Genomic DNA, 22,942 nt, shown 5'->3' with positions numbered 1-22,942 from the left:
TTCGTGGATACATAAAGAATGGTCTTCTTAATGGATACTTTCCTTCGAAGGCTGCTCGTGTTATAGGTATCATTAGAGGTTTCGGCTTTGTCACTATTTCTGGTTCCCAACAGATAGGCAAGTTAGGGGTGGGACTTCCGGTAGAGGCTTTTTACTCCTTCTCTACACCAACATTCTAAGTTGCTGTATTTCTTTCAGTTTTGACAGCCATGATGAGCGATTGACCCAGCAACTGCGGTTTTTCTTGTGATGGCTCTTAATGCTAAACATTTTGTTCTCATTCACAGTAGCGCCAGCTGGAATAATGACCAGGGTTCCTCGCCATGGGACTTTCTTGGGTGTTGTAATCCTTTCTCTCAAGGAGACCACAGAAAGGTCCAAATCCGATCCTGATACACTCCCTTCCTGCGTCACAATGTCCTTCTCCTGATCATTCTCTTCTCCAATCACCCAACTTGTCAGTTTCCTTGCCCGGGCCACTCTTTTCTTTGCCCGCTTATTACTTTTGCTCTTGTTTGGCATATCTTCATTTTCCCCTGTCTCTTTCTGATCTTTATGCAACGGTTTCTGGGTCACTGCTCGTCGTCTTTGCTTTCTCATGAGAAGGCAATCTGAGCATACTGATGTTTCGATAATCTCGATACCTGCATTATTGTCGACTCCTGCCCCCACCGCACTCCCTTCCCCAGTTCCCACTTCCGCTTGGGGTCTAATCACATTTGTTACTGGTGTTGGTGAGGGGTGATCTTTCAGGTGCTCATATAGTTTCCCACATAATCCTAGAAACACTTTCAAAGCAAATTGCCTACTTGTCATAAATTATTGCAATTCTGCCTTTATGGATACTTCATTTCCTTGTAGACTTTCTTCTTCCGTCATTTCGGAATTGCCAAACAAATTGGGCGTGGCAGACGGCCTATTATTTATTCTTTCAGTTCTGACAATAGGCTGTGAGCGTTCGATGTTGGCAATTACCTTGTTGCCACTTACAACCTTAATGGGTACTTCTTCAATTACTATTTGCTGTTGCAGAGAATAACACAAGTCCAACAGAGAACTATTATCTATATCTGTAAACCTACTATGTTCACTTCTGGATGCTGCGTTACCTATCAGTGTCTCACTAGCTGCAATCTGGTCTGGCATTGTTGGAGACAGTAATTTACTGCTTGTCGCAATTGGAAAAAACGCAGCCATTTTACTTTGCCCATCATCGTGCACTTGAGCGAGCACTTCTTTTGTGTGACAGATGTTTGGTGCATTGATAGTTGAGTTAAGTACTTCTGGGGATTTAGTACCTGGTCGGCCATTCCTTAAGTAATATTTTCCCTATTGCAACATTCTATTTTATTATTTCTTGGGCGTTTAAGTATTCAAGGTCCTGTGCTTTAATATGCCCAACTCAGTACCTCGGAAAGCAAGAAACAGACAGTCACATTTGTGGTGTATACCGTCTTTATATAGCTCCTTCCCGGGTCACAACCACTTGGTGTCTCCTTATCCACCTCATGTGTTTATAATTAGTTTAATGGATCTAGGGTTAATGCAGTGCCCCTGTCTTGTTGGGTGGATTGGGTTGTTCAATGCGAATATAGCTTTTCAGACCGCACTTTTTATAGCTGAATTTGCACACTTGGACTTTTTAAAATCTTTTTTTATGTTGATTTATGTGCAATATTTGAGGCACGCACATTGTATTTCATCCATGTGCGCTGCATATTTATTCGGAGGTTTTACCTGCATTTCTGTTATTTTGTGTAATTATGTGCCATCATGTCCAGTCATCGACAGTCATTTATTGCATGCACTCTGCACTTAAATTTTGAATATTAGGTGCTTCATATATACTTGCAATATTTGATATACGCTCTTTGCACTTTATTCATCAGCTATCTACATCTATCAAGTTCATAATTGTGCAATATTCGGACCCATCTGTCATCATATTTAGGTGCAATATTTGAAAACATGCACTTCATACTTTGTCTATTAGTGTTGGATATTTCTCATGTTTATTTATTAGCCATGGTAAATCATGTGTCATTGTGTACAGTCATGAAAAGCCATTTGTTACATGTTTGCAGAGGTTATTGTGAAGGCTCTATGGTGTTGGTTTGTTATTTTCTCATTTTGTGTATATGTTGGTTGCTTTGTATATTATTATTAGTATCACGATTTTTAGTAGGGGTTCTTCCCCATTCAAGCAACAACTATATATATTGTTGGTATTTGTATTGTAGTGCACACTTTATTAACCTGGTTGATTTGAAGCTAATATATTTGGCCATTCTTCCTCCAGCCTATCGTTTCCTATTTTGGAAGTTGTACATTGTTTTTCTGATGTTATGATGGCCGTCGATTTGAGGCAAGCTTTCACTCCACACTGACATAGAGTTGCCAGTTTGACCAATAAGTAACCACATTTTGTGAATGCCAGTGTGTGATCAAGCACCCGGTGTGGGTGTGAACCACATTGCTTTTTCCTCCCCCTGGTTTTTGGCCATTTGGTCCACATTAAAGATGTTTTTTCTTGACTTTATTTAGTCTGGTGCTTTAATTCTGCTGTGCAGACGAGTGTGACCCTGCACCTCATGGTGCTGTTTTGGTGTGTTTTGTGCTCATAGCGGTTGCCGTTCCGCTGTCGGTCGGCACCACTACATTAGTTTGTTCCTGCAAGGACAGTGCGCGCAGACATCCAGTGCGATATATATATATTTCTGAGGCTTGTGGAATCTGCTTAGATCACATGCTGTGCATAGGCCGACATCTAGTGGAAGCTGCGGAGTATTACAGTTTGTTTTTCGAAACTCGCAAATGGGCGTCGACACAGGGCGTGTCAGTAATACTATCCCTAGTGTGACGTCCGCTGTACCCATGATCCCTCATGCGTCTAGGACCCTCAGATTGTTGTTTTCCGCCATATTTGTTGGAAGCATCCCGCGGAGTTCCCTGGTTTTAGCCATAATTTTGCAAATAGTATAATATTTCCCCGTTTCTTCCATCCCCATGTCGAGTCACCGATTTTGGAAGCTCAACGCCGGCCCGGAGAAAAAAACAACTGTCGAGCGCTGTATATTCCTACACACACTAGCCCGCTGCCACAGGGTGCGTTTGGAGGGTACCCCTTTCCAATTTTGCCCCAAGTGCAACCAAAAGTACCCTTGGGTTGACAGACACGCCACCTGTAACCTCTGCTTGCCGAGGCACCACCCCAAGGCGAACTGCAGAGCGTGTAGCCGGTTCAAGGCTAAGACTCTAAAGGACTGTTCGACCAAACGTTGGGCCTACCACGCCAGGCAACGAGAGGCCATGGAAGCGGAGGGCACCTTCAGTGATGGCAGCAACGCCGTACTATCGGACGGCGAGGGCAAAGTGGTGTCGAAAGACAGCCAAGCGCAAGTCCCTGACCTCGGAAATGTGTCCAACAGGGCAGCTTTGGGGAACACACCCGGCGACACGAGTGCTACCCACAACACTTCCACTAAACACTCGAAGTCCAACCGAGACTTGACGCATGTGTCGAGCTCTCGGAAAGAGGCACACAAAGAACGGTCCACCAAATCAGTGTCCTCTGGGCGTTCTCTTTCAAGATCGCCTCATGACACCAGGCAACCATCCACTGTTGCCAAGAGTGCCTCACTCACCAAAGTTATGGAGGTATGATCGTCGGAAGACGAGGCCGACCTCCATCCCCAAGCCGTGCTCCAGGAGTCGGGGTCAGCAGACCGCTCGACGGCTGCTCCCGTATCCCAACGTCCTCACTCTAAGGATAGGGACTCTACCGCCGAATCTTGGCGCCAGACGTCGAAAAGCTCTAAGAAGGTGAAAACGCCTGGGAAGCACTCTTCCACTCATGGGGAGGGGGGGAAAACAGCAGAAGAAAATATCTCGGCCTTCTTCTGCACCTCTGCTACATAAAGACTGTGCTAAGTCTTCTGATAAACAGCTAACCAAGACACCTGCACAAACCCATAAGTCCAATCAGGTCATAGCAGGGAAACACTCCCAGGAAAGTGTTATCCCCAGCTCCAAAGAATGGTCCAGTGAGGATATAGACAGAGTTATGTCTAGAACGTCATCACTAGCAGACTTTTATGCCAAGAACCCAGATCACTTCCTCTAGTATACCCCTGACGGGGCTACTCCCTCAGGGTCTAGGGACCAGCAACCCCCTGGTAAGAAACCTCGAGTTGAGACACCAATGCAAGGTCGGTCTTTTGACCCTTTCCATGTACAGCCATACACTCAGTATAGTGAGGATCCACTACAAGGTGAGGATCCAGAATTGGTAACGTTGGACGACCAAACTGGGGTGGACTACTATGGGGATGACGAGGACCAAGAGGAGTAGGAAGATGACCCAGAATCTACAGAGTAGACTCCCCGGTAGGCAAAGAACCTCAGGTTACCGACTCTCCATTTGACAACCAACCTCTCCTAAATGAGGTTTTGTCTAGAGCGGCAGAAGACTTCCGCATTGACAATCAGGGAGCACAGGAGGAGAGGAACTTTGCCGAAGAACTAGTGGGAGAAAAGAAACCCATTGGCCAGGCCATCCCTATTGTCAAGTCTATACAAAGGAAAATTGATCCTTCCCTTCTCAATCCTAACCTCACCAGGGCAGTAAACCCCAGAATCGAAAAATTATTCAAGGCAGCCCTATCAGACCCGCTTTACATAAGGGGGCAACTGAAACCGGACTCCCTGGTGGTGACTAATACCCAGAAGAGGGCGGGAACCCCCCTATCTTCGTCTGAGGCTCCCACCGACAAGGAGAGCAAGAAGATCTATGGGTTGGGAAGGAAGGTAGCCTCCACTTCTGCCTACCAGGCAAGGATTGCCAACTCCACCACTCTGCTGGCTAGTTACAACTGCCACCAGTGGGAGCAAGTTGCTGCACTCATCGACTCTGCACCGGAACCTTTAAAGGGACAGTTGGCACATGCTGCGTCAGAGGGGAGAGCCGTGTCCGGTTGCATCCTTAAGGCAACCTTTGATTCCACGGATAATGCCGGCAGGCTAATAGCAGAGAGCACTGTCATTAAGAGGCATACTTGGTTAAGACAGTCAGGGTTTAAACCTGAGACACAAGCATCCTTAAGCGACATGCCGGTTGAGCCTAATCTACTCTTTTGCAAGGCAGTAGAGGACGCATTAAAAAATGCCAAAGATGAGTATGAGACTCTGAAATCCCTGGGACAGTTGACCAACAAACCCCCTAATCAAAGAGGGAATGGTAATTTTTGTCACCCACGCGGCCAAAATTCACAAAAAGGCTCCAACTATTCTCAGGGGCAGGGTACATCATGGGGTAACAACCAGCAGTCTATGCAGAGTTACAACAGGGGAAACAAGAGGGGCCGTGGTAAGGGTAGAGGCAGCCCTAGCAGAGGCGGCACGCCTCCTGCAAAACAGTGACGCTGCGATCAGGGTCCCTTCCCACGCATCTCCAGTAGGGGGACGCATTACCAACTTCACCCGAGCTTGGGAAGGGATCACAACAGACAGATGGGTGCTGTCCACAGTGTCCGCAGGATACTGCATAGAACTGTTAGAGCGTACCACCCTCCACGTCAAAAAGTACATTCCTTGGACCACCAGAAGATCCTCCTCAAGGAGATTGTCAATCTTCTAGCAAAGGACGCGATAGAACTCGTCCCGGGACACCAGGTAAACAAGGGTATTTATTCAACTTACTTCCTTGTGCCAAAAAAAGATTTGACAATGCGCCCAGTATTGGATTTATGCCCTGCAAACAAGTATGTCAAGCCCCAAAAATTTCGCATGACTACTCTCCAAGAGGTAATCCCCCTCCTAAAAAAGGGGGATTACATGGCAACATTGGACATGAAAGATGCCTATTTTCATATTTCTATGTTCCCAGCGCACAGAAGGTTCTTGCGCTTCAAGTTGGACAGTCAGCACTACCAGTTCAAGGTGCTGCTCTTCGGTATAGCCTCGGCTCCAAGGGTATTCACCAAGGTACTGGCGGTGGCGGCGGCACATCTACGCAGGGAGGCAATCCCAGTGTACCCTTACCTGGACGACTGGCTCATCACGGGGGAGACCCCAGTAATTTGCAGATCAAACATTCAGAGAACAATCGACCTCCTCTTCGAATTGGGTTTCTCCATAAACGAGAAAAAATCAAGCCTGGTGCCAAGCACCTCCAAACAGTTCCTAGGAGCTGCCCTAAACACTCAAGAGGGGTTGGCCTTTCCATCAGAGGAAAGAATTCGGAATCTACTGCTGCAAATTCCTCTATATCAGCCCGGTCGCCAGATAACATTGCGCAAAGCGATGCTTTTGCTAGGCATGATGGCTCATGTATTCACCTGGTCCCCCACGCGCGCCTGCGCTTGCGTCCCATACAAGAATGGTTGGCGAAACAGTGGTCTCAGGCAAGTGGTCAGTGGGACGATCTAGTGGTCGTTTCGCCAACACTTGTACAAAGTCTTCACTGGTGGACAAGAGAGAACATCTCAAAGGGGAAACCCTTTTACGTCCCGAGGTACAGGCTGTAGTCACAACAGACGCATCCCTGTCAGGGTGGGGATCACACCTTCTTCACCACACAGCTCAGGGTCTCTGGTCTCACACAGTGGCCAAGAATCATATCAACCTGCTAGAGCTTCTGCAGTATTCAGAGCGCTTCAAGCGTTCGAGCCCCACCTGCTGAACCTGTCAGTGCAGATCTTGACAGACAGCACAAGGACTATGTTTTACCTAAACAAGCAGGGAGGGACTTGTTCGCCAAATCTGTCCAAGCTTGCCCAGAAAACTTGGATATGGGCACTCAGACGGAACATCTACCTGTCATCTCAACATGTTCCAGGTGATCTCAATTCACTAGCGGACGCTTTGAGCAGAGATCCCCTCCCAAGAGAACACGAATGTTGTCTACACAGAGAAGTCGAAGAAGAACTCTTCTCACAGTGGGGTTCCCCCACTACAGACCTTTTCGCCACAAGCGAAAACAGGCAATGCCCAGGATTCGCATCCAGGTTCTCGCAGCCAGACTCCAAGGGGAACGCCCTGTGGCTGGACTGGTCAGGGATGTTTGCGTACGCTTTTCCACAACCCCTCTCATCAGGAAGGTGGTCAACAAGATGCACAGGGAATCGATGACGCTCATCCTAGTTGCTCCCATGTGGGCGAGGCAACCGTGGTTCCCACACTTACGCAGACTAGCAGTGTGCGAACCCATCAGACTCCCGTGCTGGTACAACCTACTGTCCCAGCACCAAGGTCAAACAGTGGATCCTCAACCCAGCTCAATGAACTTGGCAGCATGGCTCCTGAGGTCATAGAGTTTGGACATCTCAATTTACCTCAGAGATGTATGGACATCCTAAAAGAATCTAGGAAGCCAAACACGAGGCACTGCTACTTTGACAAATGGAAAAGATCTGGTGTCAGAATAAACAAATCAACCCTGTTGATTGCACTCCTTCCACTATTGTCACCTAAATGCTCCACCTGCTGGACGCAGGGTTGGTATTTAACTCACTGAAAGTACACCTGGCGGCTCTGTCAGCATACACCACCTCCCATAACAAGGTGTTGTGGTGGAAAGTACCAGTGGTTAAAGCCTTCATGGAAGGGGTAAAGAGACTCCACCCTCCAATTTCTAACCCACCATCAGGATGGGACCTTAATGTGGTGCTTGCTAAACTCATGGGCCCCCCTTTCGAGCCCATGCATAAAAGCACTCTCAAACACCTGACATATAAAACTGCCTTATTAGTAGCCATTACATCCATAAGAAGGGTCAGTGAAATTCAGGCTCTGTCAGTGCAGGATCCTTTCTTTACTGTTCATAAGGATAAACTGGTTTTACGAACACACCCTAGGTTTTCACCTAAGTTAATCTCTAAATTCCCTGTTAACCAGTCCATCGAGCTTCCGGCTTTCTTCCAAGAACTCCAAAGTTCTGCTGAGGTGAAACTACACACCCTAGATGTGCATAGGGCGGTCCTATACTATGTAGACAAAACTAGGCCGCTAAGGAAAACAGACCAACTGTTTGTCTCCGTAGCTACAGGCAGAGAGGGATATTGCGTCTCTAAAGGTGCTTCTCTAAATGGATTATACATTGTATCCAGCTGTGTTACTCCCACTCTACAAGATGCATTGGGGCCACTCTGGCTTTCATTGCAAATGTACCCCTTGACACCATTTGCAAAGCAGCTACCTGGAGCTCTATTCACACTTTTACTCAGCACTACTGAATTGGCACTCATTCCAAGACAGATACTCAAGTGGGACAAGCGGTTCTAAGACATTTATTTGCTCATGACCCTTCTCACATCCCACCTCCTTCTTCTAACACTGCTCGCTAATCTATGCACAGAATGTGATCTAAGCAGATTCCACAAGCCTCAGACGGGATACATTACTCACCGTAATCGTATTTCTGATACTTGTATCTGCTTAGATTCACTTGCGACCCACCCTTCCTCCCCTCTGAGAGAAGGCGCATGGATGCTTGTAGTCTTATCTTTCTATCTATCTGCTTGGATAATCTGTACACACGCTACTCCTCATGCTACCTCATGTCAGAAAAAATACAATCTGAGGGTCCTAGATGCGTGAGAGATCATGGGTACAGCGGACGTCACACTAGGGATAGTATTACTTGCTCGCCCTGTGGCGACGCCCATTTTCGAGTTTCGAAAAACAAACTGTAATACTCTGCAGCTTCCACTAGATGCCGGCCTATGCACAGCATGTGAATCTAAGCAGATACAAGCATCAGAAATACGATTACGGTGAGTAATGTATCACATATATATACATATATATATATACATATATTCAGTGAAAAAACGTTGTTAAAGGGACGTTATGGTTACAAGTAAAACTGAAAGCCCCCAGAAATTCCCCAGCTATGGTAAGCTAAGCAACCATAACTCGTTCCACCACTGTGCAGTGTTGGGACAAATACACAGGACATCAAAGATGAAATCACAAATGTCATTGATGACGATGAAAAGTCCCTACAAGGGGTTGTGTTTATAATGTTGGTAACAAGATGTCAGGGGTGATCAGGATGTTTATCAAAAAGGGCACCTGGTTGATGCTTGCTCTACCCAGGTGGGTAGTCACGTATTAAAGAGCAAAAATGAGCAAGGTCATGGGATACCTGGCTGATGAACGAAGGGTGAACACATTCTTATGGGGGTTACACCTTGGCAAGTGTGTACACGTTACTGTAAATGAATTCTGACAAAAATGTATCGGTACAATTCTGAGTACTTCAGTCAGATTTTTAATAAAACTGCAGTTTAAGTGTTTGTAGATACACTTAACTAGGAGTTACACATGATACAACAGTATTTACACATTTTTCAGGTATAGTGACCAATTTGTAAGTGACAAATGTCAAATATTTGTAGCGTCTTTCCAATGCTTACACATCCACTGAGGGGTCCTTGGGAAGGAGAACAGTGGATTTAGTGAGGTGATAGCATGTAATAATCAGCACATATGCATCAAAACAATGTAGGGTTGAACAATGACAACACAGACAATATAACAGTCGACACAACAGTGTTTCGGCCAGAAGGTGAGCTAGGATGAGCTCTGATGGTGTGGCCTTCATCAGGACGAGATATTCCAAAGCAGGAAGTATCTTGTGAGGTCTGTTGAGATAAACAGTCGAGATGTTATAGGAGTGGGAACATTTGTGGGTATCTAGCACAGGTAGAGGTTTAAATACATGAAGGACCGGTGCTTACCGGAACTTGGGAGCGCAGTGGCTCAGGGAGTAGCAGTGTCAGGAGTACACTGGAGGATTTTCGAGGTCCTAGAGGTGGCCGTTCCTGTTAAAGTAGGAAGGACATGAGGGCTGTATTAAGCCATAAAGAGTGGGGGAGCAACTAAGGGTTAAAAAAGGGGTAAGAGCAAAGCTTACCTTAAGGAGGTCTGTTACCGCGCAAATTTTGGGTGGGACAGGCTGGCGTGATAAATACGCAAAGTCAACCGCAAGCGCGAGGGGCTGCGGAAAAAATGGATACAAGGGGCTCAGTTTGCGGGCCTCGGAGTATAATAAGTGTCATGGTGCACGTAAGGGCTGGTGAGGCGTGCAGGTCACAAATGGCCACGGATGAGGTGTGGCGGATATAATCACGGATGGGTAACATAACATGTGTATCTCACGAGGAGGTAGGTCTGAGCATGACTTAAAAATGGACAGAAGTGCGAATACCTTGTGCTCGCGGTGTCAAAACGTCCGTGATGCTTAAAGGGAGTCATTACAACCTTAAAAACCCAGGCAGCGGATTAGCGTGATCGCCAGTATAGGATGTCATGCTGGGGTGAAAAAGGTGAAAGTCTAAAATGGTGGCTTGGCTTCCGTTCTTAAGTGAGACATGCAGCCGAGAAATAGGTGCAAGGGATCACATGGCTGTAGTGGTTGCATGCGCGTGTACTCACCTAGGGTAAAACTAAGGATAAGCGCTGCAGAGCAAGCTGTCAGCGGTCGCGGTCCCTGGCTGCGCACAGAGTGAGCTGGGGAGCTGACAGCGATTAAATGGGGCGAGCGGCCATGATGAGGTGCGCGAGGCCGGGTTGCCCGTGAGGGTGCCTGACCGGAATTAGCGCCTGGTTTCAAAGTCAAAGTAAAGAACACACTCAGTCATGGGAGAGCATACTGGTGAGTACGCATACGCATGAAATGATGCGTGGCTCAGATTGGTTGTCCATATACAGGCAGGCGGGCGAAGGATGCCTCACTGCCAGGCTAGGATGCTGATTGGTCGGAGTCAAGGGTGTGGTGGTAATGGTGCCCAGAGCTGCTAAAGATGGGTAAAGAAATGGAATGGATGGTGTGAGCATAACAACATGTTTAGGTGACACATATCATGATACATATTTACACAAAGTGAGCAGTAGGTACTGCAGTAAGCAACTGTTGGGCATATCTGCACGGTCAAAGTTCCAGGAATAGTCCAAAGTGCAGTGGTGCCAACTATGACGTAAATGGCCTCGTGGTCAGGAAATGCCCCATTATTGATGGTGGTTATGTTAGCAGTGACACAGGAAAAGGCACATATTTGCAAAATAAGGTGGCGTCACAAGGTCCAGCAGTGCCACATGAGGTCAATTAGGAGTGGATGCATTGTCTCAATTACAGGAAGTGTTTCCACTCTACGCAAATGTTTAAACCTGACCGGGCGGAATTTAATTTGTGCACGCATTTCTGTTCTAAACAAGTTAATATTCTGTCAATGTCTCTCCCTCTGATGGTGGCAGTAACTTTCTGTATTACCAGCCATTTGAGGTCCATATTGGTGTGATTTTTCTTGGCAAAATGATCTACAACTGTGTACAGTTCAAAACTGTTTATTAAAGCATTTTTAAAGGGAATAACAAAAAAAAAGAATTACTTTTTTTTATCACACCACTCTAAACATGGTTTTATGATTCAGGAATTTGATTTAATCCTTCTATTTTTAAATATCCAAGGCTGCAGGCAGCACAGTCCAAATAAAGCACCAGGTGGGCCACAACATTGACTATACTCAGTAGGGCTGATGGTAGTTGGAGTCCAAAACTTCAGGAGACAACGGTTGCAATCCTGTGTACAATTGGCTTGCGGTTGAATGCATTTGTTATGCAGTAATGTGAACTGGCAGTCTCTAGTGGGATAGTGGGCTTTAAATATGGGCAAGAAAGTTATCTCAGAACGTGGATTTTGGATGCACCACTGTGGAGCATCACAGTTACTTTGCCGGAATTCACAAACCATTGAACTAATGATATGTTTTTACTTTTCTTATATATTTCCGCAGAAACAGCAAATCTGACACAAAGCTCGAGCAGATGAGGACCAGCAAGCTATACAAGAATAGCAGAGCCAGTATGGATAAGGGGTGTTATACAAGTGTGAGTTCTTGCCCACATGTTTGTTCATTACCTTTCCACAACACAGTTTTGATTACCACCAATATTTGTTTCCACGCTACATTCCCTTAAAATCTTTGCCTTGCACCATGATATAACCAAATTAGAGGAACAATTGTTTTTGCAACAAATCAGTTGCTATTCTAAAACATCCACATTTCAAGTATTGGCGAAATCTTCAGAAGGTAATGACAGAACAATACAGAGGCAACAGCATATTTTGGCAAGCATGTTTTCAGGCACAGTGGGGACATTACTGTGGTGTGTAGCTGCACAACTGAGAGTAATAGGCAGATAAGAGCATCTCTTTTCGGCCATTCTTCAATGAGCCAACGGCACTCTTTGGATGCTTGGTAAAATGTGTGAAGGAAACAGACAGTGTTTTAGCATGTCTGGCACTTGGGGATGTGAAGTTCAAATGCTTTCTACTATACTTGTTGTTTTACCACTTACCAGACAGCGTTTAATACTACTGACTTGTCTAGCCCTTGATTAGCTGAGGGATAGGTTTTGGGATCTTAATCATGATATACCAACACCTGGGTTAAGACCCGACAGGGGAATTCTGTTCTCTATTTGTGTGCTGTGCTGACTTTCAAAGCAGGTGTACAACAGGGATGCACATTGGAACCTCTGCTTTTTAGTTTATGCATCCAAGAAATTCCCAAAGCAGTGTCACATGCAGATTGAATCCACCAAAGTTATATTGCGTGGTTGTTCCACTACTCACCGTTGGGAATTGCACTGTATTGTTGACCCAAACAACGTTGTGATTACAGAGAGACTTGCATTCTATCTATATCCATGCAGCTTAAAATAAGTTAATCATGAATCACTGTTAGTCCAAAGGGATTAGGTTTGAATCCAGTAATACATCCTTTCTTTGGTGAATTACCGGCAGGCAAATGGAGCATGATCGGTCAATTACCTACTTAAGAGTGATTTTGGACTCCCGGAAAACATGGTTTTAACACTTTGATCAAATAGCTACTAAAGCCTGACTACAACTGAGGGCTTTTCAAATGTAATGTGCCTTCTGGCAGCTATACAAGGGCTCCCTCATGACAAGCAGTTTTTATAACGCTCCTAATTCCATACTTGAGTTCAGTTTCTAAGTGCAGATCTGGGATTCAAACCTCTGTTGCTCAGCGTGGTCTTCCTTCCAAAACCAGCGCGTTGCCTCTGTGGTATCCTCCATTCACAGCATGTTCTGCTAAGGTTTTGCCACAGTTTTTATATGGTGCAGCTGAATGGGAATTGGCACGTTCTCCAAAATCGACTCTATGGGAAATCACTGAGGCTCTTCCTGGGGGTGTAGCACCCCCGGACTCCCTTGCATACCCGCTGTGTGCTATAATCTCTAAGGGCAGAACTCGTAATGGCGGGACTGGACACGAAACTCCTGCCTTTCAATTTCATGCATTGAAAGAGTTGCAAATGGCAGGGGTTGGGGGCTCCCCAATTTTGTTTTTCAAGAGTTTTTATTGAAGCCTCAATCAGTTTAAAACAGTATTCCAGATTCAGCTTAGTTTTCAAACATCATTGAACGTCTGCTCACTTCCCTCCACAGCTGAACCCCTGCTATAACATACAAACGTGAAAAGAGCAACATTTTACCTTTCCAATCAAGGTTGTGAAATATATGAAGGGCTTGAAGCTTGCTCACAACTGTACAGGGCTGACCGTCCTCATCCTATTAAATCATTCTCAGAGCACTGGCGAAATAGAGTCCATGTAGCTGTAAAGCAAGGCGAGTCATTTCTGAGAACGTATGGCAGTTTCGTTAAGGGCATCAAGACCATATTTTACCATGTCACCAACTCTCGAAGAGAGTTTACAGGTTTTTGTTAGAGAGATTGAAACATGGCTTGTTAATCCTTTCTATCTTGTTTAGTGTGGGCCTACCACAGGCATCCCTCAATCCCTGCTTGGTCTCTAGGGATTGGTAACCTCTACTGTCTAAATCTCTACTTGCATGTTTGTGATGGTCTAAGGGCAAACACCCATTCTATCTATCCCACCCTCGGAATAATCTAGGTCAATTATAACCTAGTTCCTACAATACAGTTTATACAAGAAGAGGTGCCTTCCAGACAATCAGGTCATACCTAGTCCCTTCGTTTCAAACCCTTGTACTCCTCACCCTGATGTTCTGTTGTATACTCCCCCTCCAAATTTCCTGCCCCTTCTTCCTTCCACTCCTCTTTGTTTCTCCCTGTCTTTCTCCTCTCTTCTGTACCTCTGATGTTCTTTCTCTGCTCCTACTCTCCTCTACTTTCTACTGCTACCTTCTCCACTCCACACTAATACTACTCTCCCCTTGCCACACTACTACCTCTACTACTACTTTCCTCTCTTAATACCCCAACTGCTCTTCCTTCTCCACACATTTACTTCTACTCTAAACTCCACCTATAGCACATCCCTCAACCACCCTTCTTTCACTCTGTCACTCTCATTTACCCCTATTCTCCCTTTATTAGCCTCACTCACACACAAGTACCACTTTCTACCACCAAGCAATACCTCATCTTGCACACTCCTTTAGCAATCCACGCTCTCCTGTACTGCCCTTCCTCTGCTTGGTAAGTTGATCCTCCGTCTCCTCCATCGACCTCGCCTGAACAACCATTACCTTTCTGTTTGATGTGCCCCTTTTTATCCTCCTTCTTCCCTCACTATTGGTTCTCTCCCTCTGCTGCCTTGCCTTAAGCTGCCTAGTGAAAATGGATGCTGATCTGTTAACTAGATCCTGGAAGCGTTGTTCACTCTTGAGACGTATAGCTTCATCCTTTAGCAAGGAACGTGACCAGTTGCCCGTTTACCACCAACAGCCACCTATATTAAACAGCTGCCTTGTCTCTTTTGTGCTCTTTCCAACTCATCACTGGCCCTCCTCTGCATTCCCCATGAGACTAACTCTGTAAGCTTTCCTCTTACAGCATAGCAATGACAGCCTTACCTTAAACTCGATTTCATAATATTCAACAGCGAGTGCTGGTTCCGTCACCAAGCTCTCATTCCCTTTAACTAAAATCGAAATGATTTCTAGGATATTACCCCTATTTACCGAATCTTGTAACAGGTAGTGCTCTTGCCTCCACACACTTTTTACTCTTCTGCGGATCCTTGAAAGTGAATGGCCCCATAATCGGAACATGGTCGCAAACTATGATCATCCCTATTTCCATGGCGATTGCTTTCCTTAGAAGACCAGAGGAGAAAAGGACATGATTAATCCTTGAGTACCATTTTTGGATGTGTGTTTAAAAGTAAGACCTAGACCTGTGGTTGTTTCCAACTCAATGCATCTATAAGGTCCATCTCAGGTATATGTGCTTTTAGAGCTGCAGACATTGCCTCTGCTGCAGTTTAAGTATTAGATGGCTTGTTCCATAACCAAGTTCAGGTGTCCAGCACAGACTGCATCTTCACTGAAGTTGTACAGTTCACTCAAAAAAAATTGTTTTAGATAAGTCTTCTTTTTTTGGTTTGGTGCGTATTCAGAGGCCACCTTCATGTTGCAGCCACAAATCTACCTTTTAACCAACAGATAGAAAGCCCCTTAGGCATTCCCCTTGTCAGTTACACAAGGGAATGTTTTGTGGACCAATATTGCAATTCCTATCATCCTAACTTGGCACATAGGATAATGACTAATATTGTAGCCCATGCAGCCAGCTCACCAGGTGTTCATCTCCTAAATTTAAATGCATCTCTTCTAAGGACAATATATTAGGGTAGTTTCTTCTAAGTTGTTGAACGACTTTGTATTTCTTTCAAAGGGAATTAAGCCACCTTACATGCCATGTCCACAGGTTAGCCATGGTTGTCACCAATGGCAATGGTCTTGTTCCTAACAAGTGATGCAGAGAGGTCAATACCACAGCCCATTCCTGCATAAAGATGTCTTTGTAAAAACACAAACACTGAACAATTCACATTTCTGCAGCAATGTTCACACTCACTGATCCCAATCTTGCATCACACCTGCCCCAACTAATGAACAATTTCCCACACAATAAAACAAGCATCCCAACCTTGTTCACTTCACACATTCAACACAGAATACCAAACCTACAGGCAACCAGGCATCATTGTGGACAGACAGGACTGTAACAGGAGCCAAGCCCTCACCCACAGAAATGTGCATGAAGCGTGCAGCCCACAAGAGATGAATGAGAAATGAACTTGAGGAAAAGAACCTCTGAGTATCATGCAACCATATCAGTTGGTCAAAACATAACCATGACCCAAGACAACTCAGGAGGTTACAGGGTGGATTGGCTCCTCTCCCAGTTTGCGCTTGTTTCTTACAATCTATTCGCTTTGATTCATGTGATTCAAAATCAACAGAAGCTGCATTCAGTTTCTTAGTGGGCTGACGCAGTCAGATCCAGGGTCGAAAGTTGATGTGAGCTGATCAGGATCAGTTCGGGCACGTAGGATCATGGAGGCCGTGGCAGCAAGTGAGCGTTGAGTAGGGGTGAATGTGGGTGCTGTGCAGGTGCTGTGTGCGGCTATTCAAGCATACAGGTCTGGCAGGTTCCAGGAATGCTTTGCAGTTTGCCAGGCTTTAGCCACTGGGAGGGGTCATTGAGTGATGCTTCAGCAATGGTTGTCGAAGTGGTGATCTTGGGCATGTTAATGTGTGATCGATGAGGCGGCAGTTCAAGGGCTAGCTGGACTGTGCCATGGTTGTAATCCCCGGTTAGAGTTGGCAAGTGAGTCTACAGTATTTCTTTCGGGTCCTGGTGTTCAGCAGTTGCTTCCGCCTTCCATGTGACGATCTTTGGCTGGGACACGATGCTGTGTCAGGCTTGTGAAAGGTGAAAAGACATGTTAGCATGGTGGAGGAGCACACCTACCAGCACTGTCTACTTCCCTCTTGTTCCAGGTGCGCTGAACATGGAGCGACCGGTTCGGTGCAGTGAACAGGGAGCTTCGGCTGGTCTGTTCCATAGGTTGCTGTGAGGCCCTTCCAGGGGGACTCGAGGATCGGATGATTCCTGTTCAGGGTTTACTCTCCCAGTTCATGAGATTCTGGTGCAGAGTGGTAAGTGATGTGCTCTGTGAGTGGTAGGGGACAGATGTTCCTTCTGTCTTGAAAGATTCCTCGTCATCTCAGGCAGAGGGCTTTGGAGAGTAGAACTCTCCCAAAGGGAGTCCAGTGAGATCTTTAGAATTAATCTGCAGCCTTAAAGGATCTGAGATGAACTAAATGAATCTCCAGAAGGAGTGGAAAACCCTTCTTTTAAGAGCAAAAGTCTTCAGGTGATTGGACTAAAGCTTGCCTGCCTTAGTGGCACAATCCCTGCTCCAAAACACAGTGGACCTTGCGCTGTTGTTGTTACACCCAAAGTGCTTTGCTCCAGAGGAGGTGCAGGGACAGGAAAGAGAGAGGGACAGTGAGGATCAAGATGGTGGAAATCTTCTCCCATTGACCAGAGCTCTGCCTGCCCATCATAATCCTGCCCCCTTCCTTTCTTACTAAGAACAAAGGCCTTTAAAAATGCAGTACCGCAGTGTGAGGCTACTCCTTTTGAATGGCTATACTCCCTTTCTTGGGCCCAGGACAGCAGCCTGCTGTGCAACGGTCTTGGGTGGAGCATGTTAACTTCCCTCACAAAGAGATCAAAGAGAAGCCTCCAAGTTCCTCCCCTGCTATTTGGCAGACTACACCCGGCTGACCAGAATACACATCACCTTCTATAGTGGAGCTGGCTTCCAGGAGATGACACATGTGCGGTATCAATTGTATTGTGGCATTTGTTATCAAAGTAGCACCATGCACTATGCCTAGATGTAGGCATAGCTTTTATTTAGAGTTTACCGTGCCACCAGCATGGGTGAATCACGATCATAATTTCTGGTACGGGGGCATATCTTAAATGCGGACAAGGCTGTCTCTGTGGCTGTCATGTGGGCATCTTGTGACCTTCATACCTTCTCTGTGCCATGAGTAGAGTGGGTGCCACAGATCAGGTGACTGAAGCAGCCGGGCACGAGGGGACTATGCTTTTGGCATGAAGTCAGCAGAAAAAGGGGAAATCTGGTTGGCCGATTACTCCTTTTTCAGATGGAATTACCCTCATCAATCTATTTGTTAATAAAACAAAATTTTAAAACCAGGGCTTTGCAGCATTGCCAGATGGCATTTCCTCACAGTCTAACTTCAAGATGATGGAACAAAGGCCCTGCACACATTGCTGCATATCTGTCCCTTCAGAAGTTGCCTTCAGGAATTGTATTCTTATGTTTCCTTGTGGGAGAGATTTTTCAAGTCCTCACACTTGTTCCGTAGTGCCTTGTGCTCAGTTTTCATATACGGGAGGTCATTGATTGAAGTTGGCTATGTCGTTTTCTTTGCAGCTCTCTTGCCCAGCCCGTTTACTTCCTGTTTGTTGACATAAATGGTTTGAGATAAATCCTTCTTTGAAGATCGACCTTATCCTTTATAAATAACATCAAGTGCTTCCTGTGCGAGAACAATGAGGATTCAGAGTTGCCTTGTGAGGGAATTTCTGTGCTGCCCATCACACTTTCTTGATGCCATATGATGAGGAATGGTTTGAGAGGCCCTGTGAAGTCACACCTAATCATCACCCCCAGCAATTTCTGTATACATTGCATTTGGGTACGCATCTTTGTCTTCCTTTGTTTGGGCTTCATAAAGCCTTGGTGTGCTACTGTAATGTAGAGGAGGCTTCATCCCTTAAGCCAGAGAATCCATGAGTCCACTTGCCGATTCACTAGTGCTCAATATTGCTTGGCATCTCCAGCAGCAGCCAAGTGCAATCCTCCATCCACCATGTTACTATAAGCAGGGTTATCACTCCACAGTGCCTGCCAGTGGACAGGCAAATCAGTTTGCTGCCATTATCTCCTCCCCATATGCCCCCATGGTGTGGCTGGGTGAGAATAAAACATATAACCCAGGTGCAAGTTTTACTCCTACTTGGTTGATCTATCGCTCAGCCCCCCCTATGCCTTGTCTCTGTTAGTCTCTGTTAGTCTCGCACAGCATCTTTTCTTCTGTCTCTCTGCACTCCCCCTTCTCTGGGCTTACTGGCATCTGCGAGAAGGCCAGGCCAAGAAAAGCTCCAGTGAAGAAATATAGCAGTGGCTGGATCCTCCTCTCCACTCCAGTCGCATTTCATGCAGCATCCCAGTAGGAACTTGTCTCACCGCATACTTGGGTATATTGTAGGGCTCCAATGTCCCTATGGAAAGCCCCAACGTTTTGGTGTGATTATGACTGGGAATGATCATTATTGGCCTGGGGATCAATATTTCAGTAGAAGCATGGGCCTGGAGCTCAGGGAAAAGGGTCATCTTTGCCCCCTCCCCTAAGGATAAGCAGACTTTTGCCAAGCAAAGTCATAGAACCTCTAATATTTCATCTTTCCCATCCGAGTGCCCCAAGGACAGCAAAAAGGTAGTAATCCTAATAATAACTAATTGATGGGCAATTGTTAGTGCTAAGCCTCTCCACATGTGTATCCTACCTGAGCGCTAAGCACTATTAGAAAAGTTGTGTGCAATTTGGAATTTAGGCTACTTACTGCCTTAACTGACAGATGCACTTAACCATATATGTAAAAGGAATTTCCTATTGTTCTATTTCTCCCCACTGCATCTAAGTATGGCTAAGGCAGAGTGAATGGGGGGGGAGTGAGGGTAGCGTGGATGTGCCATTTTTGTATAGCTGCATTATAAATAGAGCAGAGATGGGAAACCTTCAGCTCTCCAGATGTTTTGGCCTATGAAAACCATGATCCCACATAATTGACTACACTGGCAAGGGATGATGCGATTTGTTGGCTAAAATATCTGGCAAGCCACAGATTGCCTAGCCATGCCATGAGCATGTCGTTCTGGACTGTATTATCCAGTACTAGTGAGGAAAGACAATTGGTAATGGAGCTGGTATTGCATTTGCTCCTAACCACAAAGAGGGATGAGCCCTGGTCAAATGAATCTACCATAGCAGAGAAGATAATCTTTTTGCAGCTACTGCAGCCCTTGCGCAAAGCATTTCAAAGAATTATTAAATGTGCCAGATGTCCTGTTGGGGGCACAGTCTGACTTTTCTTTAAATCGTGGGATGCTCTAACCTTTGATCACTGGGCCCTCGAAATCCCAATCCAGTTCTACTGCCTCTAATCTTTTTCAGAATCTGCACCCCTAACCCCCATAGCCCTAACCATGACCTTTGTAGGACTGCTCCTCTTGCAAGGGATCTCTCAGCTCTTGCTAAAGGGAGCATTAGAGCTTGTCTGATTATCGCTGGGTGGGGGAAAGACTGGTATTCTGGTTGCTTCCTTGTTCCCAGAGGGGATGGGGTGGGATTCGGGCCCACGGCCAACTTGAGGTTTCTAAACTGGCTTCTTCAGAAGGACCCATTCAAGATGGTGACCCTTTACCAAGTCCTTCAGTCTCTTTAGATCTGTAGGTTGTGTATTCTCATTTTCCACTAAATTGAAAACACTTTTATTTTTTAGAGGGAGGCATTCATTACCAGTTTGCAGTGCTTGCGTTTGTCTTCACTTTGGCCCCTCAAATGTTTTCAAAGTTCATGGGGGTAACATCTTTTTTTACCTGCACTACTCTCTTCAATGTAAAGGAGAGCGAGCAACGTGCACCTCAATAACTTTGACTCCCTCTATGTGACTTCAGTTCATGCATGAGGCCACTCCTGGATGCAGATGAAGGCATGGCATGTTATCCTCCAGAGATGTGACAAGCATTCAAACCACTGACCTGCTAGTCCAATCAAATCTGGTGCAACTGGCTAGGATTTTTTGCAGGATGCATGGTCTACTGGCATCCGCGATAATAGTACTAAAAAGAGTTACAGAGACCTTCTGCATTGAATAGGCTGAAAGGGGCCTAAACCGCATATGTATCAAAGCACAACATATCTCCTTTCTGTCAGCTCTTGCACTGGAAGAACCCCAACCCTATTGACTTTCAGTGCGCCCCAACCTCTGTCAGTGCACCCCTGCCAATATCCATTCTATACCAGGCTCTGTAAAAATCCCTACATATAATTTCATGTGAACACAAGTAGAAAAATATGTTCTAATTTCTTAAAGATTGCCCATTACATTGATTGATACAATCCTTACAAAACTGTGTTCCAGATTTAAAAAATCAACCTAGCAGGTTTTTTTCCTGCTAGTGTTCTTGGAAAATGTTCAAGACAAAACCAAGTCAGCTAAGTACTGCATTCTAAAAATACAAATGAAAAACATTGCATAGAGTACTAGGACACTTTCTTGTGCTGGATCCACATGACATTTACAGTATCATGAAGATTACGTAGAATGATATGATATGTTATTTATAACGCGCTTAATTCCCAGAGGTTTCTAAGCGCTGACCCGGGGATCGAACCTGCGGTGCTCCATGTCGTCTTGCTTCCAAGGCGAGCACGTTGCCCCTGAGCTATCCTCCCAAGACAACGAAAACATTTCATACCTCGGTCCTTATAAAACTAAAGACCCATACCCACTAACTGTATATGTGGCCACAGAACCGCTTAAGACCCGCTCCCCAATTGGTGTCTTTGGATCTAAATGGGAAAACATAATAAGAAACTCTGTCATTGAATTGTGCTTTAAAGAGTTCCTGCACTATCCACCCTGTGTGTGGTGTGTGCAGACTCTTTCCCACTTTACCAACCTGGTTCTGTTTGCACAGCGGTATACTGGAGAAATGCATCCTATACAAAGTCTCAACCGCTAACCGTTTTAGGTAGGCTAGATGATTATGATTCCAAGTTCAACATCCCTCTATCAATGTAGTTTCACCACAAGTGTTCTTTCCTTTTAAACATATACAAATGCCAATGGATCTCCATTCTAGAATAGCATACCCTGGAGTAAGAATGGTTTATACCAGATCAACGAGGCTTGAAAAATACCAAAAGCCACTTACCTAAAAGTTAGTCTGACTGTAAAGCCTAAGTGTCTGAGCAAACAATGAGATTGTGTTATCATACTTAACTGAATCCATGCAAAAATGGCATGTGACCTAATCATATAACGGTACATGTTTTTACTGTGTTGCGGATAAACGTGATGTCATCACACCACACCCACCCCGCACCATTCCTGGATGTAATATGCAGAATTTCCTGTAAGCAAGGTGTTATTGGTCCTATTTTGTAATGGATATAGGTAACTGACATTGAAAACGAGGAAAATGAACCTGACTCATTGAGCCACAGAGTTTATCCAGATGTATGTAATGTGGCAAATCAGGAGTATTTGTCCCTTCTCCCGAAGGGGGAAAAAAAACCTTTGAGTCTAGGGAGGTGAGCCTGCTTCGCAAGACCCTCCCTTGGGGTTGAGGCAAGTGGGACCTAACCTGGAGTGACTACCCCTTGGAGGAAAAGGACTCCAATTCCCAATGGGAACTCCCTATGCATGATGCTTTATCTGCATACATGGGACTGCCGTGCACACAAAACACTGTGTCCTCCTTCTGTTTGGCTGTAGGTAATGTGGAAACCAACACGTTATCCTATTTGGAGGAGAGAGAACGGTACACAGGGGAAGCCCTCTGACTTCAGAATGCTAAGGAGAGGTGAGCTGAGTCCTGCCGCAGAGCCCATGGCACTCCGAGAAGCAGCAAGGGTAATTTGGAGACGCCGGAGGACCAGCATAGCAGACAGCTGGAGAACCAGTGTCAGGACGGAATCAGAGGAACTGTCTGAAGAGGTGGAATGAGGTGGCACGCTGGGGCCGTGGTGGGGCAGGGGCCCTCCTAACTATGCAGATGCCTGCATAATAGGAAGCAAGGAAATCTTCCACCAGCTGCTCTTCGCGGAATGGAGCGAGATGCAGAGAAACCAAGACCGGTTAATCCGAAAAACCAAGAGACGAAAACGAAAAGAGGAAATTGACCTACCCGAGCGTGAGCCCAGCAAAGTCACCCATGGCTGATGCAGGCACAAGGTTGTGTTGGAGGAGCGGGCGACCGCCAGGAGAGCAAATAAATAAGCAGAGACTATGATTGTGATACATGT

General features: G+C 45.7%; 1 protein-coding gene across 1 annotated transcript in view; it reads left to right on the top strand.

The window, feature by feature from the left end:
• Window positions 1-22,942, top strand: part of LOC138568750 (uncharacterized) — an 810,508-nt gene that overhangs the window by 116,609 nt on the left and 670,957 nt on the right. Inside the window, exon 3 of the mRNA XM_069646535.1 lies at window positions 11,796-11,889. Coding sequence (XP_069502636.1) covers window positions 11,827-11,889 — 63 coding nt within the window. The 5' untranslated portion in view covers window positions 11,796-11,826. The remainder of the gene's footprint in view (window positions 1-11,795; window positions 11,890-22,942) is intronic.

The sequence above is a fragment of the Ambystoma mexicanum genome, chromosome 2q, assembly GCF_040938575.1.
Source record: "Ambystoma mexicanum isolate Mex_15411 chromosome 2q, UKY_AmexF1_1, whole genome shotgun sequence".
Taxonomy (NCBI): Eukaryota; Metazoa; Chordata; class Amphibia; order Caudata; family Ambystomatidae; genus Ambystoma; species Ambystoma mexicanum.
Note: the sequence above shows the minus strand (reverse complement) of the source record. Positions and strands in the feature narration are given on the sequence as shown.